Source organism: Castanea sativa, chromosome 3, assembly GCF_040712315.1.
Source record: "Castanea sativa cultivar Marrone di Chiusa Pesio chromosome 3, ASM4071231v1".
NCBI lineage: Eukaryota > Viridiplantae > Streptophyta > Magnoliopsida > Fagales > Fagaceae > Castanea > Castanea sativa.
The window spans coordinates 42431524-42443488 of NC_134015.1; the positions used below are offsets into that span (position 1 = coordinate 42431524).

Here is an 11965-nt window from a genome sequence, read left to right on the forward strand (position 1 = left end):
ATAAAAGTGAGAATGGAATAAAAAATTAATTTTTTTAAAGTTTCTTTGGCAGCTCACTGTAGCTTGGATGTTAAAATTTTAAGATTTAACATCGTTGATGTAGATTCTTTTGTGGTTTGTGTTGCTAAAATATAGTTTTTTAGCATTTTAAAAGCTTTGATGAAAATGCTGGCATACGAGATAATAACAAGAAGCAACAGCAAAATATAAAGGCATCACGACAAGGCCAGTATGTTTTGAATGTCCTAAATTAAATCCAAACGGCACAATGGCCATGGTAAATGACTAAAATCTTCGCATAATCCCCAAAGATAACCAATAAAATTTCCAAAAACATGCAGCAATTCAAAATTTTCAACCAAAAATTATAAATCCTTTCTAGTTAGTTCCTAGACTTCTTTCTGGATGACTTGGATGAAGGCTTGGATGGCTCTGCAGCTGCATTCTGTGAGGTTCCTTTGGAGGTACTCACTTGGTTTGATTTTGAATTTGAAGAGTTAGAACTCGCACCAGAAGTCCCAGCTTCTTGCTTTTCTCTAACAACTGCACCCTGAGATCCTCTCACCTGAGCTGCTCTCTTATCCTTCCTCTTGGGCCTGTAACTCGACCTCTCTCTCTTGGGGAGCCACCTTTCTGGATCTGGTGGAGGACCTGGGTTAGCAGGGTCAAACCCTTTAGGGTACCTTGGCTTTCTCTTTCTCTTCTTCTTTGATTTGGCTTTACTCTTCCCTTCTTCATAAGCCTCAGTAACCCCAGCATGAGAAGCACTACCATCAACATGTTTCGCCCCAGAAGTCTTCTCTAAGCTATCCACATCCACCCCCCTCAGACCTGGTAATGGCTTCAGCTGCTTCTCATAGGTTTCTGCCTTGTTAACATCCACACGAGCAACTGTAGTTACCAGTCCAACCAATGCTTCCATGTTTCCATGGCTTTTCACAAGCTCCTCATATAAATGGGCAGCATCCTCTTCATGGCCATGCCTCAGCTTAAAGGAAGCAGCCTCTTGCATTATGATATTGAGCTTATTGTCCTCAGTCATAGCATTGGACCACCATTTGATTGCAGAGTCAAGCACAGCAGATGCACCGTCAATATCTCCAGCACGCTCCTTAAGAGACACAAGGGTTGCAACAGTAGCGGGCATGTGCTGGATATCAGGTATCTTAGCCAGGGACTCAGCTGCAATTTGGGGATGACCAGCAGCAGCAGCAACCTGTGCCCTAGCTAGGAGAACAACCTTGGACTTATCAGGGAACTTTTCAGCAAACTGTCCTAGAACTTCTTCAGCTCTCACAGCTTTGTTCTCTCTCACAAAGACAGCAGCTTGAAGCAGTACAGGCATCACACTATCAGCAAACATGTCAGACAGTGCAGCAACAAGTTCTCGAGCCTGTAAGGAATCCAGAGAAATAGAGTTGATCAAGAAAATCATCCCACCAACAATGGCTCACTTTGTCAGGATTAAATTGAAATTAGAAAGGTTAAAAATAAAGAGTGCAAAACCTGATCCAGCCTATTTGCGTGGAGAAGTAAAAGAACTCGATTTGCATACACTGCTTCCCTTTGTTTTGGTGAAAGCTTCAAGTTAAGTCCATGAGCAAGCTGGAAGTTCTGTGAATCTTTCTCTTTCAGCCTATCAAGTTTCCTTAGGCCATCAGAAACATCTTTTGGACCTTTCAATGCAATGAGGTTGTTCACTGCCACTGCCAGTGATGGCTCATCTGCCAGATCTCGATTAATAATGTCTGTGTAAGCTTCAATGGCCTCTTGTGTGTGCCCAAGGAGCTGATGAATAAAGCTAATTTGCATTACTTGCTGCATCCATCACCAAAACAAGAAACAATCGAATATATACATAATGTAATAATTTTACCTGCTGAACATAAGCCAACTGGACAGCTATAGGAGACAATTCAATCTCTATGTCATCATCAAGCAAGTTGTCTTCCATTAGGGTTTCCTGACCAATTCTGACAACAACAAGCACATTAGCATCCAGTGGAGATATTACCACTTTTCCTACAGAAGTTTCCCCCTGCTCTGCCCCCAATCCCCCCTCATTTTTTAAGTACATGCATGTGCTTACAGTTCAGAGCATATCAATTCATTCCACACTTCAATCCTCATTTACTTCATATTCAGAGCAAAACCAAAAAAAATGTATATGAATTATTAGCATGGATTAACTCCACGGCCACTAACAAATATAGATTAAAAGTGATGGTGTTAAAATGCAAAACAGGACTTCCAGACTTCAAAACAGAACTTACGTTAACCAACATGTAAACCCCTTCCCAATCAAAGTGATTTCCTTTTGAATTTCAACCCCCCCAAGTACCATTTATAGTTACTACCTAAAGAGAGCGAAACCAGTTTAAAGGATGTGCTGCAAATGGCAAATAGAGAGAAATTTTTCTTCCCTCTGATAAGCAGCAAATAGAGAAAACTTAACAAAAGGTAAGGCACAGACATGATACAGAAGACAGAATACCAGATTCTAAAAAAGAACCATTCAGGATTTTTTTTTTTTTAAATAGTTTCATTCTGGAATTTTAAAATGTTTAATAATAGTAATTTTCTTTCCCTAACAAATTAAGGAACTTACGTATACAACACCAAATCGATGATTTTTTACATCAAAGACTGCTGCAGTGGTTATCTAAGATTAGGATTCTAGTCACTTATCAAAAGACGTTAGGGTTCTAGCCATAGAGAAAAAAAGATGTTTCTTAGCATGGTCATTCTCGTATGAAATTTCTCTAAACATACTTACCAGCCAAATTCAAGCAAGCTATAGATTTACCAACTTAAGCTTGACAAATAATGCAGTAAACTCAATACAAAGCATCGAAAATAATATTAGACTTAAGTCTGGAAACACAACATTATTCAATACAGTTGAAATCAACTTGCTTATCATAACCAATGGCAATGTTTGCAACCAACATAGTACATTACCTTCGGGCTGACAGCAAGAGTTGTTCTGCATCTGCGTACTTGTTCCTTTCAATCAAAGAACACGCGGTATTGTATGCCAACTCAAAATTGCTAGTTGCTTTGACCCTAAGTGCATCCAACATTCCTTGTACTTCGGAAGCTCTCCCAGAGGAAACCAAACCAGCAACAGAGTTTATTTCTAAGGAGTCAATCTTGGATTTTTGAAGCTTCTGATAGATATCCACGCAAGCGTCCATTTTTCCAAGACGATACAGAATCTGTGACTCTAACAGCATGGTTGCAGAATTTGTCTCTTGGGTTTTCAAGGACTCTAATGCTTCATCTAGTTTGTTTTGTCTGTATAAGCAGTATGCCTATTTAGAGATAGCAAAAGCAAAATTAAGAACATCAACAATGCATAATGTATTCAGCCAAATGTACAATTAAAACCCTCAGAAAGGTTTGATGAAGAAAATCCAAGCTATATATCAATAATAATGCATATGGGCCATTTTCAGTTGATTAAGCTCATATATGGATCACATACTTAAAAACATGCAAATTGGACGCACCATCTGACATTAACTTCAAATAGTAGACCAATCCAATTCTAGAGAGGGGACCTATTCACTAGTGTGAAAAATTAACATATGACCAGGGAGACCCTTGAATTCAGCATTTGCTCACAGATAAAAGAAGGCAAAAATGCAAAACTCACCCTCTAAGTTTCACTTTTTTTTCATTTCAGTCCTCTAAGTTTGGGTTTTGTCATTTCAGACCTCTAAGTTTTATTCATTCCCAATTGAGTCCTCTGTTAGTATTCCGTTAGTTGCTGCCGTCCACGTACCAGGTGACAAGGCTCAAATTCAAATCACTCCTTTTCTGTAATTCTCCTCATGTCTGCAGGTCCAGTTTGCACTTTGGAATGTAATAGATTTTTATATTACCTTTCATTTGCAAAGTCTAGAATTTCCTTGGAAAACCTTTTAAGATTTGAAATGGAATTGCTGTTTTATAAGTTTTATGGGACAGGAAATCGTTGCCCAACTGTACCAAGTTTGACGTCTCAACTTTGTTGCTCTATATCTATGTTTGTTTATTGGGTTTTATGGGACAAGGAAATTGTTGAGAGATTCTTCATGCATGATTAATGGGAGCATTTTGGTTTTGGCCATACATGTCTGTTTCAGAATTCAAAGTGCCAAAGAAGCAAAACTGTTCAAAGCACATAGAATTTCTCAGATATCGGTGGGGGTGAGGATTATTTTTTTTATTCAGCGGGTTAGGGAACGATGTCGTTCCCTTGAGTAATTTAGTTTCTGTTTTTTTTTTTAATTAACGTTTTTCATTTTTTTTTTTTTGAAATTAAGAAATAATAATTAAAAAATCCAAAACAACATTGTTTTTGTAAGTGGATGGCAGCAACTAATGGAACACTAACGGAGGACTCAATTGGGAATGAATGAAACTTAAAGGATTGAAATGACAAAACCCAAACTTAGGACTGAAATGAAAAAAAGTAAAAATTAGAGGGTGAGTTTTGCATTTTGGCCATTAAAGAAATACCCAAGTGCAAGAGTATTTGATATCACCTATCAATAAGCACCAAACTTGCCAAATTTTGTTCATTCTTTTCCGGTTAATTTCTCCCTAATTCTTTTATAAGATCATTGAGAAACGAGGGTCCACAAAACAAAAAGGCATATCACAAAATGTGCTCTAACACAAGAACTCTAAATAAGAGCCCTTTGGACGTGCCTCTAGCTAGTAAAATCTATGAGCAGCTGACCCCCACACGCCATAACCCAAGTTTCTAGGTAAATTAATAGGCATATTGTAAAGCGTGCTCTAACACAAGAACTCTAAAGAAGAGCCTTTTTTTTTTTTTTGATAAGTAATAAAGAAATTTATTAAAAAAAGAGAGTCACCCAAGTACACAGGAAGTATACAAGGGAGAACAAATCAAAGACGAACATTACAAAAATCAAGAAAATCCAAAATAGAAAGAAAAGGAAGGCTTCTCCACACGGAGAACCAATCTAGAAAGGTTCGGAAAAAAAGAGACTTAAGAACAGGCATGGAACTCTCGATGTCTTCAAAACATCTACTATTTATCTCCTTCCAAATACACCACAACAAGCAATGAGGAACGGCCTTCCAAATATCTCCATTACGATGGCGACCAAAACAACCTTGCTAGCAAGCCAAAAGCCCCACAACAGACCTTGGCATAACCCAGTAAACTCCAAATAAACCGAAGACCATGTCCCACAATTCCATGGCAACCCGGGCAAAGGAAGAAAGAGATGGTCAACACTTTCACAATTGCACTTGCACATATAACACCAATCCAGGATGCAAATCTTTCTTTTTCTTAAATTGTCTACAGTCAGACATTTCCCCAAAGCTGCGGTCCAAACAAGGAAAGCTACTCTAGAGGGGATCTTCTCGTTTCCAAATGCTTTTCCAAGGGAAAATTTGCTCCTTATGGCCAACAAGAAGATGGTAGTAAGAACTAACCGTGAACCCCTTACTCTTACAGTGGCAGCCAAAGACTTGTCCTCCCCAATCCCCTTACGGGAGTGCTATAAATGGAATTGATGAAGCTCCTGAAAGCTTCCAATTCACGATTATGCACATCCCTACAAAACTGAAACTCCCAATGGAGGACTCCATTGGTGTACCTCAAAAGATCCGCCACAGTAGCCTCTTTTCTACGACAAATCCTAAATAATTCCGGATAGCGAACGGCAAGAGAAGAAGAACCACACCAATGATCTAGCCGTAATGTAAAGACCTTTGATCCATCTCCAATATCAAACATAATAAAACGAGATAAGGAGTGCCACCCCCGTCTAATGTTTTTCCACAAACTGACACCATAAGGACCAGAGAAAGAGGTAGAACACCAGCCACCCCAATCACAACCATACTTCACCCCAATCACAACCATACTTCACCTCAATCACTTGACGCCAAAGAGCATCCCTTTCTTGCCCAAATCTCCATAACCACTTCCCTAATAAGGCAATATTGAAGGTTCTCAAATTCTTGATCCCCAACCCACCTGAAGAGAGAGGAGAACACACCAAAGACCAATCAACCAGATGAAATTTGGGCTCATCTCCTAGACCACCCCAAAGAAAGTCACGTTGAAGTCTAGCAATTCGGTTGGCCACTGTATAGAATAGGGAATAAGGAAAGGAAATAAGTAGGAAGATTGGAGAGAGTGCTTTTAATTAAAGTGACTCTACCTCCCTTGGATAAATATAATTTTTTCCAACCTGCTAATTTTCTTTCCATCCTTTCAAGAATAGGAATCCAAATTGACTTGTCCTTAAATTTTGCCCCCAAAGGAAGACCCAAGTATTTCATAGGGAGGGACCCATGATTGCAACCTAAGACAGCCACTAAAAGATCCATATCTTGCACTCCACCCCACTCGCCACCACTTCGTACTTACCCAAATTAACCTTCGTACCCGACATACTTCAAACCAAATGAGCACCATACGGAGAGTCAAGCCGATCAATGTTAGCATCACAAAAAATAAGAGTATCATCGAAAAGGAGATGGGAAAAGATCAAAGGTCTACCATCAAAAACACCAACTCTAAAGCCGATAAACGGCCTTCAAGGGCAAATTCTTATCCAACATTCTACTAATGGCTTCCATAACCAAAACAAATAACAAGGGGGACAAAGGATCACCTTGCCGCAACCCCTCGAGCTTCCAAAAACCCATGAGGAGTACCATTAATAAGGATAGAGAAACGAACCGTTGATACACGTAAGGAAATCCAACGTCTCCACTTATCCGAAAACCGCAACGCTCAAGCAAGTAATTAAGGAATCTCCAATTCACATGATCGAAGGCTTTTTCTATGTCCAACTTACATAACAACCCCGGGTCGACCGTACTTTAATCTACTATCAAGACATTCATTGGCAATAAGAACAGAATCAAGGATCTGCCTATTTAGAACAAAGGCATTCTGAGGAGCTGAGATGATCTCTCCTAAAACCATGCGAAGACGATTAGCCAAAGCTTTGGCAAGAATTTTATAAATCCCCCCAACAAGGCTAATAGGTCGGAAGTCCTTTACCTCCACCGCCAGCCTTTTTAGAATGAGAGCAATGAAAGTTGCATTCAAGCTTTTTTCAAATTGGCTAGTATCATGGAAGTGGTGGAACACTGCCATGATGTCTGATTTGAGAATCCCCCAGCAAGATTGAAAGAAAGCCATCGAAAAACCGTCAAGCCCAGGAGATTTAACCCCATTAAACTCCATGATGACATCAAAAATCTCAGAATCCTCGAAAGGTCTCTCTAACCAATCCACATTATACCTAGAAATCCTAGGAAAATCCAAAACATCTGGGAAAGGGTGCTGCTCTTGTCGCTCCTAGTAAAGGTTCAAATAGAATTGTTCAATATGGTCAGCAATTCTATCCTGGTTGGAAGACAAAACCCATCGATGTTAAGGTTTTCAATACAATTACTTCTTCTATTAGAATTCGCCATCCTATAAAAAAACCTCGTATTGGAATCTCCCTCCTTTAAAAACAACACTTTGGACTTTTGCCTCCAGCTAATCTCCTCTAACAAGGCTGCCTTCTCAAGATCGACACGAAGGGAAGCTTTTTCCAACATTTCTTGATCTGAAAGAGGTTGAGTGTCCACTTTGACATCAAGAGCATTCAACTTGCTCCATAACAACTGTTTCTTAACTGAGATATTGCCAAAATCTGATTCATTCCATCGGCGAAGGTCGTATTTTAGGGCAATAATTTCTTGGCAAGAATGAAACTAGGGGTCCCTTGAAAATGGTAATTATCCCACCAAGACTGCACCTTATCGAGAAACCCTTCCGCCTTCAACCACATATTCTCAAAAAGAAAGGGGGTTCGCCCTCTACGAAGATTCCCACTCTCCAATAGAATAGGAAAATGATCGGATAACACTCTAGGAAGCCTTTTTTGAGAGAAATGAGAGAAGTGATCTGCCCAAGCCGGAGAAAAGAGGAACCGATCAATTCTAGAGGCCGAGGTAGAGTTAGACCATGTGAAAAGGCCTCCCTCCAAAGGGTTATCCATTAGCCCATGAAGAGAAATAAACTCTGAAAAATCATTCATGCAGCGGGTGAATCTTCCCGCCCCTAACCTCTCCGAAGGAAAGCGGGTGACATTGAAATCCCCTCCCAAACACCAAGGTAAATTCCACCAACTAATCAAGCCTGCCAATTCCTCCCACAAATATTGACGCTCTCTATAAAAATTAGGGCCATAGTTACCTGTGAAGGCCCACTCAAAGTGGTCACTAACGTTTTTAAACCTACACGAAATTGAGAAACACCCCACTGCTTCTTCAATTTTTTCAACCACCCTTCTATCCCACAAGAGCGTAATACCACCTAAGCTCCCTCGAACTGGCAAGTAAAGCCAATCTATGAAAGGACAACTCCGATACTTCTAACAAGGCCTCTTGTAATCCATTCCAGCTTTGTCTCTTGCAAACAAACTATATCACTCTTCCAAGAGCGCGTAAAAGATTACGAACCTTGAGTCGTTTTTCCTTGCCATTCGTACCTCGACATTCCAAGATATAATCTTCGATTCATTGAGAAATAAAAAGAGCCCCGTCCTTACCATTATCACCGCGCCTATAAGAGGCCGGACCATAATTGACAAAAGCTAAACAAACCCCTCAATTCCCTAATCCCTTTCCCCCCCGAGCTCTTCAATGCTTTATCGAATGAACCTTAAAATCCCTTTGCCGTAACTTAGCTTCAAATGCCAACAGAATTTGGTAGCCGGCTCTTCCAAACCTTGAGGGATGTCCCAAGAAAATCATCAAAGCCACCGAATTTTTCCCGAAACCACACCGAGTACTTGTCCTTTCCCGCAAATTATCCGCCAAAGTTGTTGACCCTTCAGAATATCCCCGACACCCGTAGGTAAGAAGACGGCCGTGGGTTCAACATTGAGAGGAGCCGAAAATCGAGAACTCGGGAAAAATCCTCTCCGAACCAATATTCGATACCCAATCCTCCACACTAACCTCAACCCCTTTATCCATATCGAATTAATCTCCCTAGGTTCCGATGACTCCCTCCGGGAACCAACACCAACCGGTTCGACTCATTTGTTCCAACAACCGCAAGATCCGTGGCAAAGAAATAAGAATCGGGACAGCCACACTCTTCCCGTCTCGTAATTCAAGAACCCACTCGCCGAATTACCCCATTTCCCGATGGCTTTGTCTCGTGTGCTCATGGATGATCCGTTGGATGTCACGATGCAAGGCCACTTCGCATCCGAGCAATGTGGACTCATCCAAAACATTATCGAAGCACAGGACCCATCCACTTCATTATCGAACACGTGGACTCACCCACTTCATTATCTGAGCACGTGGACACCTCCACCGAGGCACGGAGCAAAGGGGGACTCGGGCCACGGAGGCTTCGAAGATATCGGGCACCGAGAGAGACTTCTGCGGCACGTTGGTTCCAGCGCGATGCTCCAAGAAGAGACAGCACGCCAACAAGCTTAGCGCAACCTCCGTATCCGCCGTCGCCGACGAAATAAGGTGGGAGTGAGGGGCTTGCGAGGAGAAGACAGCCAGTGGGTGGGTCGGAGACTTAAACACGGGGGGCTGGGAAGGTTTGGGTTTCCATTTAAAGGCAGTTTTCAGTTTGGGTTTGGAGTGTTTTGGGTTTGGGTTTGGAGTTAGGCCCACGGGTTTGGGTTTGGAGTTAGGCTGGGAAGGATGTGTTTTGGGTTTGGAGTTAGGCCCACGGGTAGGACAGGATTGCAGGGGGTTTGGGTTAGGAATGGGCTTTGGGTTAGAGGCTTGAGATGGTAATGGGTTTGGAATATGGTTAACCAGGGGGAGGCAGTTGGGCTTAAAAGAAATGGTGGGCTTGAAGTTAGAAGCTAGGCCCATAGAAGGAACCACCTCATTGACATTGGACCAGCAGATCTCCCACTTACCACTGGGCCCACGGACCAGCTTAAAAGAGAGTTCCAAACTCATCCCATCATCACTTTCAGCTGAAAAGATCTTCTCTCTGTCAGGAGAATCCACCTTCCCAAGACTGTTCCTGCGAGAATCCTGGGTCTGAGAATTCAGATTTGCAAAGTTGGACTTTCGAGGGTCCAACATTAAATGAGTTGGATTCGCAGCTCCGCGGGGATCCTAGGACAGAGGAGGATTCGCCGCCACGACCTGCCTGAAAGTAAGGGGTTCTTTACAACAGCCTTGCTCCACAGCTGCCGCAAAGGATTTGGAGGCTAAGAATTCAGACCCAGGTAAGAACTTGGGGGGCTGGTTAAAGGCAGGAGATTCAGGAGCTATTGCCTTTCTCAAGTGACAACCAAAACCTCTCCAACCACAGCCCAGTTTACCTTCCGGCACTACAATGAAGCCTTTACGCCGGCCATGAAGGAGTTCAGAGATCATAAGGAAAGAGCCATGTGCATTGAGACCCAGTTGAAGAATAAAAACTGTCTCTCCATCTCTAACAGTTTTTGCAAAGTGTCCAGGGGGTTTGGAGTAAATAAAGTCTTCCAACAAAGATAACAATCTCTTAGCAGACTCTTTGCCCATGAAAACAGACTGTAGAGAACCTCTGCCTCTCTCGAAAATACGAAGAAGGAAGAAAGAACCCCCTTCTTCCACAGAAAATTCAAAGGATTTTGACTCAACAAAGAAAAATAAAGAGCCACCCATGACCGAAAGAAAGAAAACCACTAACTTAAACTAATCACCATTAGCAGACAACATGAAACTGGAGCTATGAAGGAAACCACATCCTGTAACCACTAGCAGACAACATCAATAGTGAAGGATCCTGCATGAATGTTATTATATATTCCTTGGAAAAAAGGTCCATGAGTAGCAAGATCTCACATTTGCTTAAAACGGAATCATACCACAGACCATGTCATTAAAGGATCTAGTTCTTAACAACCCAAATTACAATAACATTAAAAAGAATTTGTCTACAGGAATAGAAATGGTGATACAACAGACCATGTCTAAAGAAGAGCCATTTGGACGCGCCTCTAGTTGGTAAAACCTATGAGCAGCTGACCCACAAGCCACAACCATTTTCCAGGTAAATTAATAGGCATATCACAACGTGTGCAACAACACTAGAACACTAAATAAGAGCTCTTTGGATGCATCTCTAGCCAATAAAATCTATGAGCAGTTGACCCGGGCCACTATCGCAAGAACATTAGGATTTTTTTATTTATAAATTTTATAAAAACGCTTAATTTGAAGGCAATGCCTAGTGATTAAATATCTCTAAAGCATTTTGATAAGAAAATTCACCTATCAAAGTATGTAAATGCAATGTACTTCGAATTCAAGCAGAGAAAGAGAGTGGCACAAAATTAAATTTAAGATAATTTCATAATAACAGTATAAACGCTTGAAATTACGTACCTTAAAGAAAGTGAAATCGATCGGGACCTTCTTTGTGGATTGAATCATCAAGAGAGCATCGTCGATCCTATCGGCCTTGATCAAAGCCACAACCTTGCATCGAATCGCGTCCTCATCACCTGGTGCCACTCTTAGAACTGCAAAAAAAAAAAATCAAAAATCAAAAATTGAAATTTAGGAATAAATAAATAAAATTGAGGAATTCGGAGAAGGTGATGAAACCGAGAAATGGACCTTGATCTGAGACTTTGGCGGCTTGTTCGAAATCGGATCTTTCGATGTGTTTGCTAAGCGAAGCGAAGAGATCTTCGATGGGAGGAGGAGGCTGTGACGGCGAATGAGAGGGTTTTGGTTTGTCTTTGGGCTTCGGAGCCATTGATTTTTCCGGACTTGAGAGCTTTGATTGTGATTTTCTCGGTTGCCAAACAGATGTTAGGAAAATTAATAAATAAAATGAGTGAGAATTGGATTGAGACGAAGGTTTTGGAGTGAGGATAGAGATAAGCAGAGATGGCTGCTGGGGTTTACGATTTCTTCTCGTTTTCGCAGTTTTCCACTCTTTTTCTGT

At 41.3% G+C, this 11965-nt stretch overlaps 1 protein-coding gene across 1 annotated transcript; it reads right to left on the bottom strand.

Moving 5' to 3' along the window:
- Positions 1 to 232: 232 nt before the first annotated feature.
- LOC142628039 (uncharacterized) lies at positions 233 to 11965 on the bottom strand. The gene is made up of 6 exons (XM_075801979.1): positions 11632 to 11965; positions 11398 to 11534; positions 2962 to 3314; positions 1877 to 1973; positions 1507 to 1788; positions 233 to 1393 (listed from the first exon to the last, which is right to left on the bottom strand). Exons 1-6 carry the CDS (start codon positions 11771 to 11773, stop codon positions 383 to 385), a joined length of 2022 nt encoding a protein of 673 aa, XP_075658094.1. The 5' UTR covers positions 11774 to 11965; the 3' UTR covers positions 233 to 382.